Raw genomic sequence first — 14,611 nt, forward strand, 5'->3', positions numbered from 1 at the left:
TGGGGGGATGTGGGGACATGGGGGGCATTGGGGACATGGGGACAGTGGGGGAATATGGGGACAGTGGGGCGATGATATGGGGACAGCAGGGGATGTGGCCATCACGCTGTATCACGCCATGTCTCACCATGTCCCGCCATGCTACGCCATGTCACACAGGCACACCATGCCACACCACATCGCACCATGCCAAGTCACGCCATGTCACACCATGCCAAGTCACGCCATGTCACTCGACGTCACGCCATGTCACACCATGTCACACCATGTCACACCATGCCACGTCACACCATGTCACGTCATGCCATGTCACACCATGCCACATCATGCCATGTCACACCATGTCATGTCATGCCATGTCACTCGATGTCACGCCATGTCACACCACATCACGTCATGTCATGTCACACATCACAGCATGTCACATCATGCCACGTCACACCATGTCACATCATGCCATGTCACACCATGTCACGACATGCCATGTCACTCCACGTCACGCCATGTCACACCACATCACGTCATGTCATGTCATGTCACACATCACAGCACGTCACATTATGCCACGTCATGCCATGTCACACCATGTCACACCATGCCATGTCACACCATGTCATGTCATGCCATGTCACGTCATGCCATGTCACACCATGTCACGACATGCCATGTCACACCACATCACGTCATATCATGTCACGTCACACATCACAGCACATCACATCATGCCACGTCATGCCACATCACACCATGTCACACCACATCATGTCATGTCACATCATGTCACACATCACACATCACAGCATGTCACATCATGCCACATCATGCCATGTCACGCCATGTCACACCACATCACGTCATGCCACGTCACATCATGTCACACATCACACATCACAGCATGTCACATCATGCCACGTCATGCCATGTCACACCATGTCATGTCATGCCACATCACACCATGTCACACATCACAGCATGTCACATCATGCCATGTCATGCCATGTCATTTCATGTCACATCACGTCACACCATGTCATGCCATGTTACATGCCANCACGTCACACCATGTCATGCCATGTTACATGCCACATCATGCCATGTCACACCCTGTCATGCCACATCACGCCACATCACGCCATGCCACGCCATGTCACATCACAGCATGTTATGCCGCCCCACATCCCATCATGTCACGTCACACCACGTCACGCTGTGTCACGCCACGTCATGCCAATGTTACACCACATCATGTCATGCTATGTCATGCCATGTCACACCACTTCACGCCACATCATGCCATGCCATGTCAAACCACTTCACACCATGTCACATCATGTCACACCACGTCATGACGTCATACCACGTCACGCCATGTCACAATACGTCATGACCCAGCACGTCACACCACAGCACGCCATGTCATGCCATGTCATGTCATGTCACACCACGTCATGACGTCATACCACGTCACGCCATGTCACAATACGTCATGACCCAGCACGTCACACCACAGCACGCCATGTCATGCCATGTCATGTCATGTCACACCACGTCATGACGTCATACCACGTCACGCCATGTCACAATACGTCATGACCCAGCACGTCACACCACAGCACGCCATGTCATGCCATGTCATGTCATGTCACACCACGTCATGACGTCATACCACGTCACGCCATGTCACAATACGTCATGACCCAGCACGTCACACCACAGCACGCCATGTCATGCCATGTCATGTCATGTCACACCACGTCATGACGTCATACCACGTCACGCCATGTCACAATACGTCATGACCCAGCACGTCACACCACAGCACGCCATGTCATGCCATGTCATGTCATGTCACACCACGTCATGACGTCATACCACGTCACGCCATGTCACAATACGTCATGACCCAGCACGTCACACCACAGCACGCCATGTCATGCCATGTCATGTCATGTCACACCACGTCATGACGTCATACCACGTCACGCCATGTCACAATACGTCATGACCCAGCACGTCACACCACAGCACGCCATGTCATGCCATGTCATGTCATGTCACACCACGTCATGACGTCATACCACGTCACGCCATGTCACAATACGTCATGACCCAGCACGTCACACCACAGCACGCCATGTCATGCCATGTCATGTCATGTCACACCACGTCATGACGTCATACCACGTCACGCCATGTCACAATACGTCATGACCCAGCACGTCACACCACAGCACGCCATGTCATGCCATGTCATGTCATGTCACACCACGTCATGACGTCATACCACGTCACGCCATGTCACAATACGTCATGACCCAGCACGTCACACCACAGCACGCCATGTCATGCCATGTCATGTCATGTCACACCACGTCATGACGTCATACCACGTCACGCCATGTCACAATACGTCATGACCCAGCACGTCACACCACAGCACGCCATGTCATGCCATGTCATGTCATGTCACACCACGTCATGACGTCATACCACGTCACGCCATGTCACAATACGTCATGACCCAGCACGTCACACCACAGCACGCCATGTCATGCCATGTCATGTCATGTCACACCACGTCATGACGTCATACCACGTCACGCCATGTCACAATACGTCATGACCCAGCACGTCACACCACAGCACGCCATGTCATGCCATGTCATGTCATGTCACACCACGTCATGACGTCATACCACGTCACGCCATGTCACAATACGTCATGACCCAGCACGTCACACCACAGCACGCCATGTCATGCCATGTCATGTCATGTCACACCACGTCATGACGTCATACCACGTCACGCCATGTCACAATACGTCATGACCCAGCACGTCACACCACAGCACGCCATGTCATGCCATGTCATGTCATGTCACACCACGTCATGACGTCATACCACGTCACGCCATGTCACAATACGTCATGACCCAGCACGTCACACCACAGCACGCCATGTCATGCCATGTCATGTCATGTCACACCACGTCATGACGTCATACCACGTCACGCCATGTCACAATACGTCATGACCCAGCACGTCACACCACAGCACGCCATGTCATGCCATGTCATGTCATGTCACACCACGTCATGACGTCATACCACGTCACGCCATGTCACAATACGTCATGACCCAGCACGTCACACCACAGCACGCCATGTCATGCCATGTCATGTCATGTCACACCACGTCATGACGTCATACCACGTCACGCCATGTCACAATACGTCATGACCCAGCACGTCACACCACAGCACGCCATGTCATGCCATGTCATGTCATGTCACACCACGTCATGACGTCATACCACGTCACGCCATGTCACAATACGTCATGACCCAGCACGTCACACCACAGCACGCCATGTCATGCCATGTCATGTCATGTCACACCACGTCATGACGTCATACCACGTCACGCCATGTCACAATACGTCATGACCCAGCACGTCACACCACAGCACGCCATGTCATGCCATGTCATGTCATGTCACACCACGTCATGACGTCATACCACGTCACGCCATGTCACAATACGTCATGACCCAGCACGTCACACCACAGCACGCCATGTCATGCCATGTCATGTCATGTCACACCACGTCATGACGTCATACCACGTCACGCCATGTCACAATACGTCATGACCCAGCACGTCACACCACAGCACGCCATGTCATGCCATGTCATGTCATGTCACACCACGTCATGACGTCATACCACGTCACGCCATGTCACAATACGTCATGACCCAGCACGTCACACCACAGCACGCCATGTCATGCCATGTCATGTCATGTCACACCACGTCATGACGTCATACCACGTCACGCCATGTCACAATACGTCATGACCCAGCACGTCACACCACAGCACGCCATGTCATGCCATGTCATGTCATGTCACACCACGTCATGACGTCATACCACGTCACGCCATGTCACAATACGTCATGACCCAGCACGTCACACCACAGCACGCCATGTCATGCCATGTCATGTCATGTCACACCACGTCATGACGTCATACCACGTCACGCCATGTCACAATACGTCATGACCCAGCACGTCACACCACAGCACGCCATGTCATGCCATGTCATGTCATGTCACACCACGTCATGACGTCATACCACGTCACGCCATGTCACAATACGTCATGACCCAGCACGTCACACCACAGCACGCCATGTCATGCCATGTCATGTCATGTCACACCACGTCATGACGTCATACCACGTCACGCCATGTCACAATACGTCATGACCCAGCACGTCACACCACAGCACGCCATGTCATGCCATGTCATGTCATGTCACACCACGTCATGACGTCATACCACGTCACGCCATGTCACAATACGTCATGACCCAGCACGTCACACCACAGCACGCCATGTCATGCCATGTCATGTCATGTCACACCACGTCATGACGTCATACCACGTCACGCCATGTCACAATACGTCATGACCCAGCACGTCACACCACAGCACGCCATGTCATGCCATGTCATGTCATGTCACACCACGTCATGACGTCATACCACGTCACGCCATGTCACAATACGTCATGACCCAGCACGTCACACCACAGCACGCCATGTCATGCCATGTCATGTCATGTCACACCACGTCATGACGTCATACCACGTCACGCCATGTCACAATACGTCATGACCCAGCACGTCACACCACAGCACGCCATGTCATGCCATGTCATGTCATGTCACACCACGTCATGACGTCATACCACGTCACGCCATGTCACAATACGTCATGACCCAGCACGTCACACCACAGCACGCCATGTCATGCCATGTCATGTCATGTCACACCACGTCATGACGTCATACCACGTCACGCCATGTCACAATACGTCATGACCCAGCACGTCACACCACAGCACGCCATGTCATGCCATGTCATGTCATGTCACACCACGTCATGACGTCATACCACGTCACGCCATGTCACAATACGTCATGACCCAGCACGTCACACCACAGCACGCCATGTCATGCCATGTCATGTCATGTCACACCACGTCATGACGTCATACCACGTCACGCCATGTCACAATACGTCATGACCCAGCACGTCACACCACAGCACGCCATGTCATGCCATGTCATGTCATGTCACACCACGTCATGACGTCATACCACGTCACGCCATGTCACAATACGTCATGACCCAGCACGTCACACCACAGCACGCCATGTCATGCCATGTCATGTCATGTCACACCACGTCATGACGTCATACCACGTCACGCCATGTCACAATACGTCATGACCCAGCACGTCACACCACAGCACGCCATGTCATGCCATGTCATGTCATGTCACACCACGTCATGACGTCATACCACGTCACGCCATGTCACAATACGTCATGACCCAGCACGTCACACCACAGCACGCCATGTCATGCCATGTCATGTCATGTCACACCACGTCATGACGTCATACCACGTCACGCCATGTCACAATACGTCATGACCCAGCACGTCACACCACAGCACGCCATGTCATGCCATGTCATGTCATGTCACACCACGTCATGACGTCATACCACGTCACGCCATGTCACAATACGTCATGACCCAGCACGTCACACCACAGCACGCCATGTCATGCCATGTCATGTCATGTCACACCACGTCATGACGTCATACCACGTCACGCCATGTCACAATACGTCATGACCCAGCACGTCACACCACAGCACGCCATGTCATGCCATGTCATGTCATGTCACACCACGTCATGACGTCATACCACGTCACGCCATGTCACAATACGTCATGACCCAGCACGTCACACCACAGCACGCCATGTCATGCCATGTCATGTCATGTCACACCACGTCATGACGTCATACCACGTCACGCCATGTCACAATACGTCATGACCCAGCACGTCACACCACAGCACGCCATGTCATGCCATGTCATGTCATGTCACACCACGTCATGACGTCATACCACGTCACGCCATGTCACAATACGTCATGACCCAGCACGTCACACCACAGCACGCCATGTCATGCCATGTCATGTCATGTCACACCACGTCATGACGTCATACCACGTCACGCCATGTCACAATACGTCATGACCCAGCACGTCACACCACAGCACGCCATGTCATGCCATGTCATGTCATGTCACACCACGTCATGACGTCATACCACGTCACGCCATGTCACAATACGTCATGACCCAGCACGTCACACCACAGCACGCCATGTCATGCCATGTCATGTCATGTCACACCACGTCATGACGTCATACCACGTCACGCCATGTCACAATACGTCATGACCCAGCACGTCACACCACAGCACGCCATGTCATGCCATGTCATGTCATGTCACACCACGTCATGACGTCATACCACGTCACGCCATGTCACAATACGTCATGACCCAGCACGTCACACCACAGCACGCCATGTCATGCCATGTCATGTCATGTCACACCACGTCATGACGTCATACCACGTCACGCCATGTCACAATACGTCATGACCCAGCACGTCACACCACAGCACGCCATGTCATGCCATGTCATGTCATGTCACACCACGTCATGACGTCATACCACGTCACGCCATGTCACAATACGTCATGACCCAGCACGTCACACCACAGCACGCCATGTCATGCCATGTCATGTCATGTCACACCACGTCATGACGTCATACCACGTCACGCCATGTCACAATACGTCATGACCCAGCACGTCACACCACAGCACGCCATGTCATGCCATGTCATGTCATGTCACACCACGTCATGACGTCATACCACGTCACGCCATGTCACAATACGTCATGACCCAGCACGTCACACCACAGCACGCCATGTCATGCCATGTCATGTCATGTCACACCACGTCATGACGTCATACCACGTCACGCCATGTCACAATACGTCATGACCCAGCACGTCACACCACAGCACGCCATGTCATGCCATGTCATGTCATGTCACACCACGTCATGACGTCATACCACGTCACGCCATGTCACAATACGTCATGACCCAGCACGTCACACCACAGCACGCCATGTCATGCCATGTCATGTCATGTCACACCACGTCATGCCAATGTCACACCACATCACCTCATGTCATGTCACACCACATCATGCCACATCATGCCATGTCATGCCATGTTGCACCATGTCACACCATGTCATGCCACATCACCCCACATCATGTCACGTCATGCTGTGTCACGCCATGTCATGTTACACCACGTCATGTCATGCCAAGTCACACCATGGCACATCACGCCACGTCACACCATGTCATACCATGTCACATCATGCCACGTCACGTCATGTCACACCATGCCACATCATGCCATGTCACACCACATCATGTCATGCCATGTCACATCACACCACATCATGCCATGTCACACCATGTCATGCTATGTCACATCATGCCATGTCATAACACATCATGCCATGTCACGCCACGTCACGTCATGTCACACCACATTACACCATGCCACGTCATGCCTCATCATGCTGTCTCATCACATCATGCCACGTTCCACCACGTCACACCATGTCACGCTACGTCACATGGTGTCACGTCACACCACGTCACGCCATGTCACGTCATGTCATGCCAATGTCAAGCCACATCACGCCAGGTCACATCATGCCACATCATGCCATGTCACACCACATCATGTCATGCCATGTCACTCCATGTCATGCCACGTCACACCATGCCATGTGACGTCATGTCATACCACGTCATACCACTTCACACCACGTCACACCATGTCACGTCATGGCACACCACGTCACGCCATGTCACATCACGCCATGTCAAGCCATGTCATGGCACACCAGGTCACGACATGTCACACCACGTCATGCCATGTCATGGCACATCACATCACGCCATGCCACACCATGTCACGTCATGCCATGTCACTCCACGTCACGCCATGTCACACCACGTCACGTCATGTCATGTCACGCCATGTTACGTCACATTACGCCGTGTCACACTATGTTGCATCACGCCATGTCACACCATGTCATGTCATGCCATGTCACGCCATGCTCGAATTGTGGGTCACATTGTTGGTCACATCAACGCAATGTCCACAATCACGCCAATGGTCACATCCACATCATGCCATGTCATAGCGATGTACACACCCTATCCATTGGCCATGTCAATACACGCTACACACCATCACATTCACTCTCATCACGCCATTTCAAGTCCCGTCAAGCGCACACCGTGTCAGCATCACACTCACTGCCATTGTCAGCGCACAATCACGCCATGCCGTAGGCAACACACAGTTGTTCGTCTCATGGGCCGCGTGGGGTCGGTCCAGGCCATGGTATCACCTGGTAGGCTGAGGCAGGTGAAGGGTGAACGCAGCGCATCAGTGTTGACAACCACGTCATTTGTCACGCGATGTCAGCAGCCATGGTCATATCATGTCCCGTAGGGCACACAGTGGTCGGGCTCGATGGGCCGCGCGGGGAAGTGCGATCCAGGCCGCGGTGTGTTAGAGGCTGAGGCAAGTGAAGTGGGTGACCAGCGTCATGTCACACCATGTCACGTCATGTCATGCCATGTCACGCCATGTCATGTCATGTCCCGCAGGCACACAGTGGTTGGGCTCGATGGGCCGTGCAGGGGCAATCCCAGGCTGCGGATGTCGCTGAGCTTGAGCAGTGACGTGGTGACCAGCTTCATGTTACAGCACGTCACGTCATGCAAGTCACAACCATGTCACGTTATGCCAATGTCCACGCCATGTCATATCATGTCGCAGGCACACAGTGGTCGGGCTCGATGGGCCTTGCGGGGCAATCCAGGCCGCGGCTGGTCGTTAGAGTGAGCAGGTGAAGTGGTGACCAGCGTCATTTCAACACTCATATGTCCACGTCTGTCAATGCACATATGTCACGCCGATGTCATGTCATGTCCCGCAGGCCAGCACATGGTCGGTCGTCTGGGAGTGGGGAACCGTGCAGGGGCCAATATCCACGCGCACGCGGTGCTGGAGAGCTGAGCAGCTGAAGCTGGTACGACAGCTCTCATGTTACAGCACGTCATGGTGATGCCACGTACCACTCGTCACAGTCATCGGGCCATGTCACGCATGAGTCGCTCGCTAGATATCATGTCCGTAGGCAACAGTGGTCGGCTCTTGATGGGCCGCGTGGGGTCGGTCCAGGACGTGGTATCCTGGAATGCATGAGGCAGCGAAGTGGTGGACAGCATCATGTACCAGACCACGTCATGTCATGCCATGTTCAGCCCATGTCATATGATGTTCCCGTAGGACCAGTGGTGCGGGTATGATGGGCGTGCAGGGGCGATCCAGCGTGTGTCGTTAGAGCTGAGGAGTGAAGTGGTGACCACGTCATGTACACCAGTACTGTTTCATGTCCATGCTCATGCTCTGATCCGGCCATGTCATATCAATGTCCGCAAGGCACAAGTGGTTTGGGACCTCGATGGGCCCGCGCGGGTGCATCCAGGCACGCGGTGTCGCTGAGGCTGAGCATGATGACGTGTGACCAGCTTCAGTTACAACCACGCCTCTGTCATGCCATGATCACCATGTCATGACCATGTCACACCCACTGTCATGCTATGTCCCGCTAGGCACGCGAGTGGTCGGCCTCGATGGCCGGCAGAGGGCCAATCCCAGGCCGCGGTGTCGCTGGAGGCTGAGCAGTGACGTTGGTGACCAGCGTCATGTTACACCACGTCATGTCACACGGGAATGTCACGTCACGCATGTCACGCCATGTCATTGCTATGTCGCGGCAGGCACACAGTGGTTGGGCGTCTCGGATGGGCCGCATGGGGTCGATCCAGGCCATGGTATCCCTGGAACTGAGCAGCAAAGTGGTGACCAGCATCATGTTATACCACGCCACGTCACGCCATGTCATGCCATGTCATGCCATGTCATGCCATGTCATGCTATGTCCCGCAGGCACACAGTGTCGGGTCGATGGGGCCGTGCAAGGGGCCAACCAGCCGCGGTGTCCGCTGGAGCTGAGGAGCAGTGACGTGGTGACAGCTTCATGTTCCGCACGGTCATGTCATGCCACGTCACATCATGTCACATCATGCTAAACAACTAATATAAAATTGTCACGCATGTCATCTCATGTCCGTAGGCAACAGTGGTCGGGCTTGATGGGGCCGCGTGTGGTCGGTCCCAGGCCGTGGTATCCCTGGAGCTGAGGCAGCGAAAAGTGGTGGACCAGGCATCATGTTACACCACGTCATGTTTTTCATGGCCAGTGTCACGCACATGTCATTATCATTGTCCGTAGGCACACAGTGGTCGGGCTTGATGGGGCCGGCAGGGGCATCCCAGGCGTGGTGTCGATTAGAGCTGAGGCAGTGCACAGCTTGGCTGACCCAGCGTCATTTACACCCAGCGTCATGTCAATGCCATCGTCAATGCTATGTCCGCCATGTCCATCACTCATCGTCGCGGCACACAGTGGTCGGGCTCGATGGGCGCGCGGGTGCGATCCAGGCCGCGGTGTCCGCGGAGCCTGAGCATGGACTGGTGACCAGCTTCATGTTACACCACGCCATGTCATATCATGTCCCGTAGGCACACAGTGGTCAGGCTCAATGGGCCGCGTGGGTGCGATCCAGGTCGTGGTATCCCCGGAACTGAGCAACGAAGTGGTGACCAGCGTCATGTTACACCACGCCATGTCATGCCATGTCACACCATGTCACACCACGCCATGTCACGCCATGTCACTCCATGTCACGCCATGTCATATCATGTCCCGCAGGCACACAGTGGTCGGGCTCGATGGGCCGCGCGGGTGCGATCCAGGCCGCGGTGTCGCTGGAGCTGAGCAGTGACGTGGTGACCAGCATCATGTTACACCACGTCATGTCATGCCATGTCACGCCATGTCATATCATGTCCCGTAGGCACACAGTGGTCGGGCTCGATGGGCCGTGCAGGGGCAATCCAGGCCGCGGTGTCGCTGGAGCTGAGCAGTGACGTGGTGACCAGCGTCATGTTACACCACGTCATGTCATGCCATGTCATGCCATGTCATGCTATGTCCCGCAGGCACGCAGTGGTCGGGCTCGATGGGCCGTGCGGGTGCGATCCAGGCCGCGGTGTCGCTGGAGCTGAGCAGTGACGTGGTGACCAGCGTGGACGTGGCCATGGAGGGGCTGAACGGGCAGCTGCCCAACATGGACCTGCTCAACCTGTTCCACGCGTGTTGTCAGAAGGCCGGGCTGCTCTGCACCATACAGGGCAAGGTGCGACGCAACACGCGTGTGATGTGCGTGTAGGGGGACCTCGGGGGTGTGATTTGGGTGTGCTGTCATGGGTGTGTGTCATGGGTATGTCGTGTGTGTGTGTCATGGGTATGTGTCACGTGTGTGTCATGGGTGCGTGTTGTGTGTGTCATGGGTCTGTCATGTGTGTGTATTATATGTATGTCATGGGTCTGTCGTGTGTGTGTGACGTGTGCGTCATGGGTCTGTCCTGAGTGTGTCCTGGGTCTGTCATGTGTGTGTCCTGGGTCGGTCATGTGTCTGTCATGTGTGTCATGGGTCTGTCACGTGTGTGTCATGGGTCTGTCCTGAGTGTGTCCTGGGTCTGTCATGTGTGTCATGGGTATGTCACGTGTGTGTCATGGGTGTTTGTCATGGGTCTGTCGTGTGCATCATGGGTGTGAGTCACATGTGTGTCATGGGTCTGTCACGGGTGTGTCATGGGTCTGTCATGGGTGTCATGGGTGTGAATTGCGTGTGTGTACATCATGGGTCTGTCATGTGTGCGTCACATGTACATCACGGGTCTGTTGCGTGTGTCCTATGTGCATCGTGGGTCTGTTGTGTGTGTCATGTGTGTGTCATGGGTTTGTTGTGTGTGTCACGTGTGTGTCATGTGTGTGTGACGGGTGTGTCGTGTGTGTGTCACATGTGTGTCATGGGTATGTTGTGTGTGTGTCACGGGTGTGTCACGGGTGTGTCATGGGTGTGTATCACAGTCATCATGGGTCTGTCATTCTGTGGTGTGTGTCATGTGTGCACCCATGGATCTGCTCATGTGCTTGGTGAGCATGGGTCTGTGGTGTCTCATGGTTGTGAATTGCCGTGTGGTGTCATGGGTCGTCATGGTGTGCGTCGTGTGTATATCATGGGTCTGTCATGTGTGACGTCACGTGTATATCATGGGTCTGTCAATGTGTGCATCACGTCTGCGTCTGGGTCTGTCATGTGTTGTTTGTGGGTGTGTCATGGGTCTGTCATGGATGTGTGTGTGTCACATGTGTGTAATGGATCAGTCATGGGTGTGTCACGTGTGTGTCATGGGTGTTTGTCATGGGTCTGTCATGTGTGTATCATGAGTGTGAGTCACATGTGTGTCATGGGTCTCTCACATGTGTGTCAGGTCTGTCATGGTGTCATGGTGTGAATTGCGTGTGTGTACATCATGGGTCTGTCATGTGTGACGCACTGTACATCATGGGTCTGTTGCGTGTGTCCTATGTGCATCGTGGGTCTGATTTGTGTGTGTGTCATGTGTGTGTCATGGGTTTTGTTGTGTGTGTCACGTGTGTGTCATGTGTGTGTGATGGGTGTGTCATGTGTGTGTCACATGTGTTGTCAATGGGTATGTTGTGTAGTGTGTCACGTGCAGTGTGTCATGGGTGTGTATCACAGTCATCATGGGTCTGTCATGTGTGTGTGTGTCATGTGTGCACCATGGGTCTGTCATGTGTGTGACATGGGTCTGTGGTGTGTCATGGGTGTGAATTGCGTGTGTGTCATGGGTCTGTCATGTGTGCGTCACGTGTATATCATGGGTCTGTCATGTGTGCGTCACGTGTATATCATGGGTCTGTCATGTGTGCGTCACGTCTGCGTCATGGGTCTGTCATGTGTGTGTTGTGGGTGTGTCATGGGTCTGTCATGGATGTGTGTGTGTCATTCGTGTGTGTAATGATCAGTCATGGTGTGTCCGTGTGTGTCATGGGTGTTTTCATGGCGTCTGTGTGTATGCTATGATGTGTGATGTCAACTGTGTGTAATGGGTCTGTCACGGGCGTGTGTCATGGGTCTGTCTGGTGTCATGAGTGTGAATTGCGTGTGTGTACATCATGGGTCTTGTCATGCTGTGCGTCAGCATGTACATCAGGGGGTCTGTATGCATGGTGTCCTATGTCGCACGTGGGGTCTGTCTGTTTGGTGTGTCATGTGTGTGTCAATGGTTTGTTAGTTGTGTTCACGTGTGTAAAGTCCTGTGGTGGATATGGGCGCAGTGGTGTGTGTGCCTGTAGGGTTCCCATGTGTGTCACGTGTGGGTGTGTCATGAGTCTGTGACACCATGTTGTGTCATGGGTGTGTCATGTGTGTGTCCCATGTTGTCATATTTATTCCTGTGTCACTGTGTGTTATGGCCGTGATGTCACATGGTGTGTCCTGGGTCTCGTGTGTCATGGGGTGTGCGATGTCATGCACTGTACTCATGGTGTGATCATGTATCTGTGTCATGGGTGTTTGATGTCATGTGTGTGTCTATGGGCTCTGTCATGTGGTCACCTGCATCATGGCTGTTCATGGGGCTTTTGTGGGTCTGTCATGTGTGTGTCACGTGGTGACTTGCGTCGTGTCAATGTGTGTCAAGTGCATTGTGGGTCTGTCATGCCATGTTTCATGGGTGTGTGTAACGTGTGCAACATGGGTTGGCCTACAATGTGGTCGATTGGCATGCATGGTCTCTGTCCATAGTGTGTCATGGGGTGTGGCATGTGTGGTGTCATGGGTCTGTCAGTGGTGACGTTGTTGTTCTGTGCATCAATGGGTGTATTGTCTGTGACCTTCCAGACCCTTCCAACCCATTACCATGCCTCTGGTGCCCATTCATATGACCCTCTGAACCCTCATCCATCCCAATCACACTTGAGCACAATTCCAGGACGCCTCGACGCCCATTCCATGTCGTCCATGTCCTTTTAAGACCCATTCCACACCCAACCATCCCATGCCTCCTGTGACCCTTCCAGACCTCTCAACCCATTCCATGTCTCTCATTGCCGCAAGTCAAGACCTATCCCACCACCATCTTGTTCTCTCTGTGACCTTCCAGGACTTTCCAACCCCATTTAATGTCTATGTGACTATCATGACCTCTGCAGAACCACTCCATACCCAGCACACCACTTGACCTTACCAGGACCCATCCAATCCATTCAATGTCTCAATGCCCACGTCAAAGACCCATACCAACCCACACCATCTCGTGCTCCTTTGACCTTCCAGGACCCTCCCAACCAAATTCAATTGTCCCTGGACCTTCCAGACCTCCCAACCATTCCCATGTCTCTGGTGACACGTCAGGACCCTGCCTACCCATGTCCATGTCCTGTGACCATTCATGACCCTCTGAACCCATCATCCACGCGACAACTTTGACGCTTCCGAGGACCACTTCCAACCCATTCGCATGGATCTTTTATGAGCTCCAAGGACTCCTCCCAACCCAACCACCTTGTTGCTTCTTTGACCTTCCAGGCCCGCTCCAGCCATTCTATGTCTCCAATGC

The 14,611-nt window shown here is 53.7% G+C and overlaps 1 protein-coding gene across 3 annotated transcripts in view; it reads left to right on the top strand.

Moving 5' to 3' along the window:
- The first annotated feature begins 10,612 nt into the window (after positions 1 to 10,612).
- Positions 10,613 to 14,611, top strand: part of GPAA1 (glycosylphosphatidylinositol anchor attachment 1) — a 13,793-nt gene continuing 9,794 nt past the window's right edge. The window contains exons 1-2 of one of the 3 annotated variants that reach the window (XM_015850997.2): positions 10,613 to 10,906; positions 11,197 to 11,316. In XM_015850997.2, coding sequence (XP_015706483.1) covers positions 10,754 to 10,906; positions 11,197 to 11,316 — 273 coding nt within the window. In that variant the 5' untranslated portion in view covers positions 10,613 to 10,753. The other 2 variants (XM_032441833.1, XM_015850998.2) reach the window with 2 other exon arrangements.

Source organism: Coturnix japonica, unplaced genomic scaffold, assembly GCF_001577835.2.
Source record: "Coturnix japonica isolate 7356 unplaced genomic scaffold, Coturnix japonica 2.1 chrUnrandom624, whole genome shotgun sequence".
NCBI lineage: Eukaryota > Metazoa > Chordata > Aves > Galliformes > Phasianidae > Coturnix > Coturnix japonica.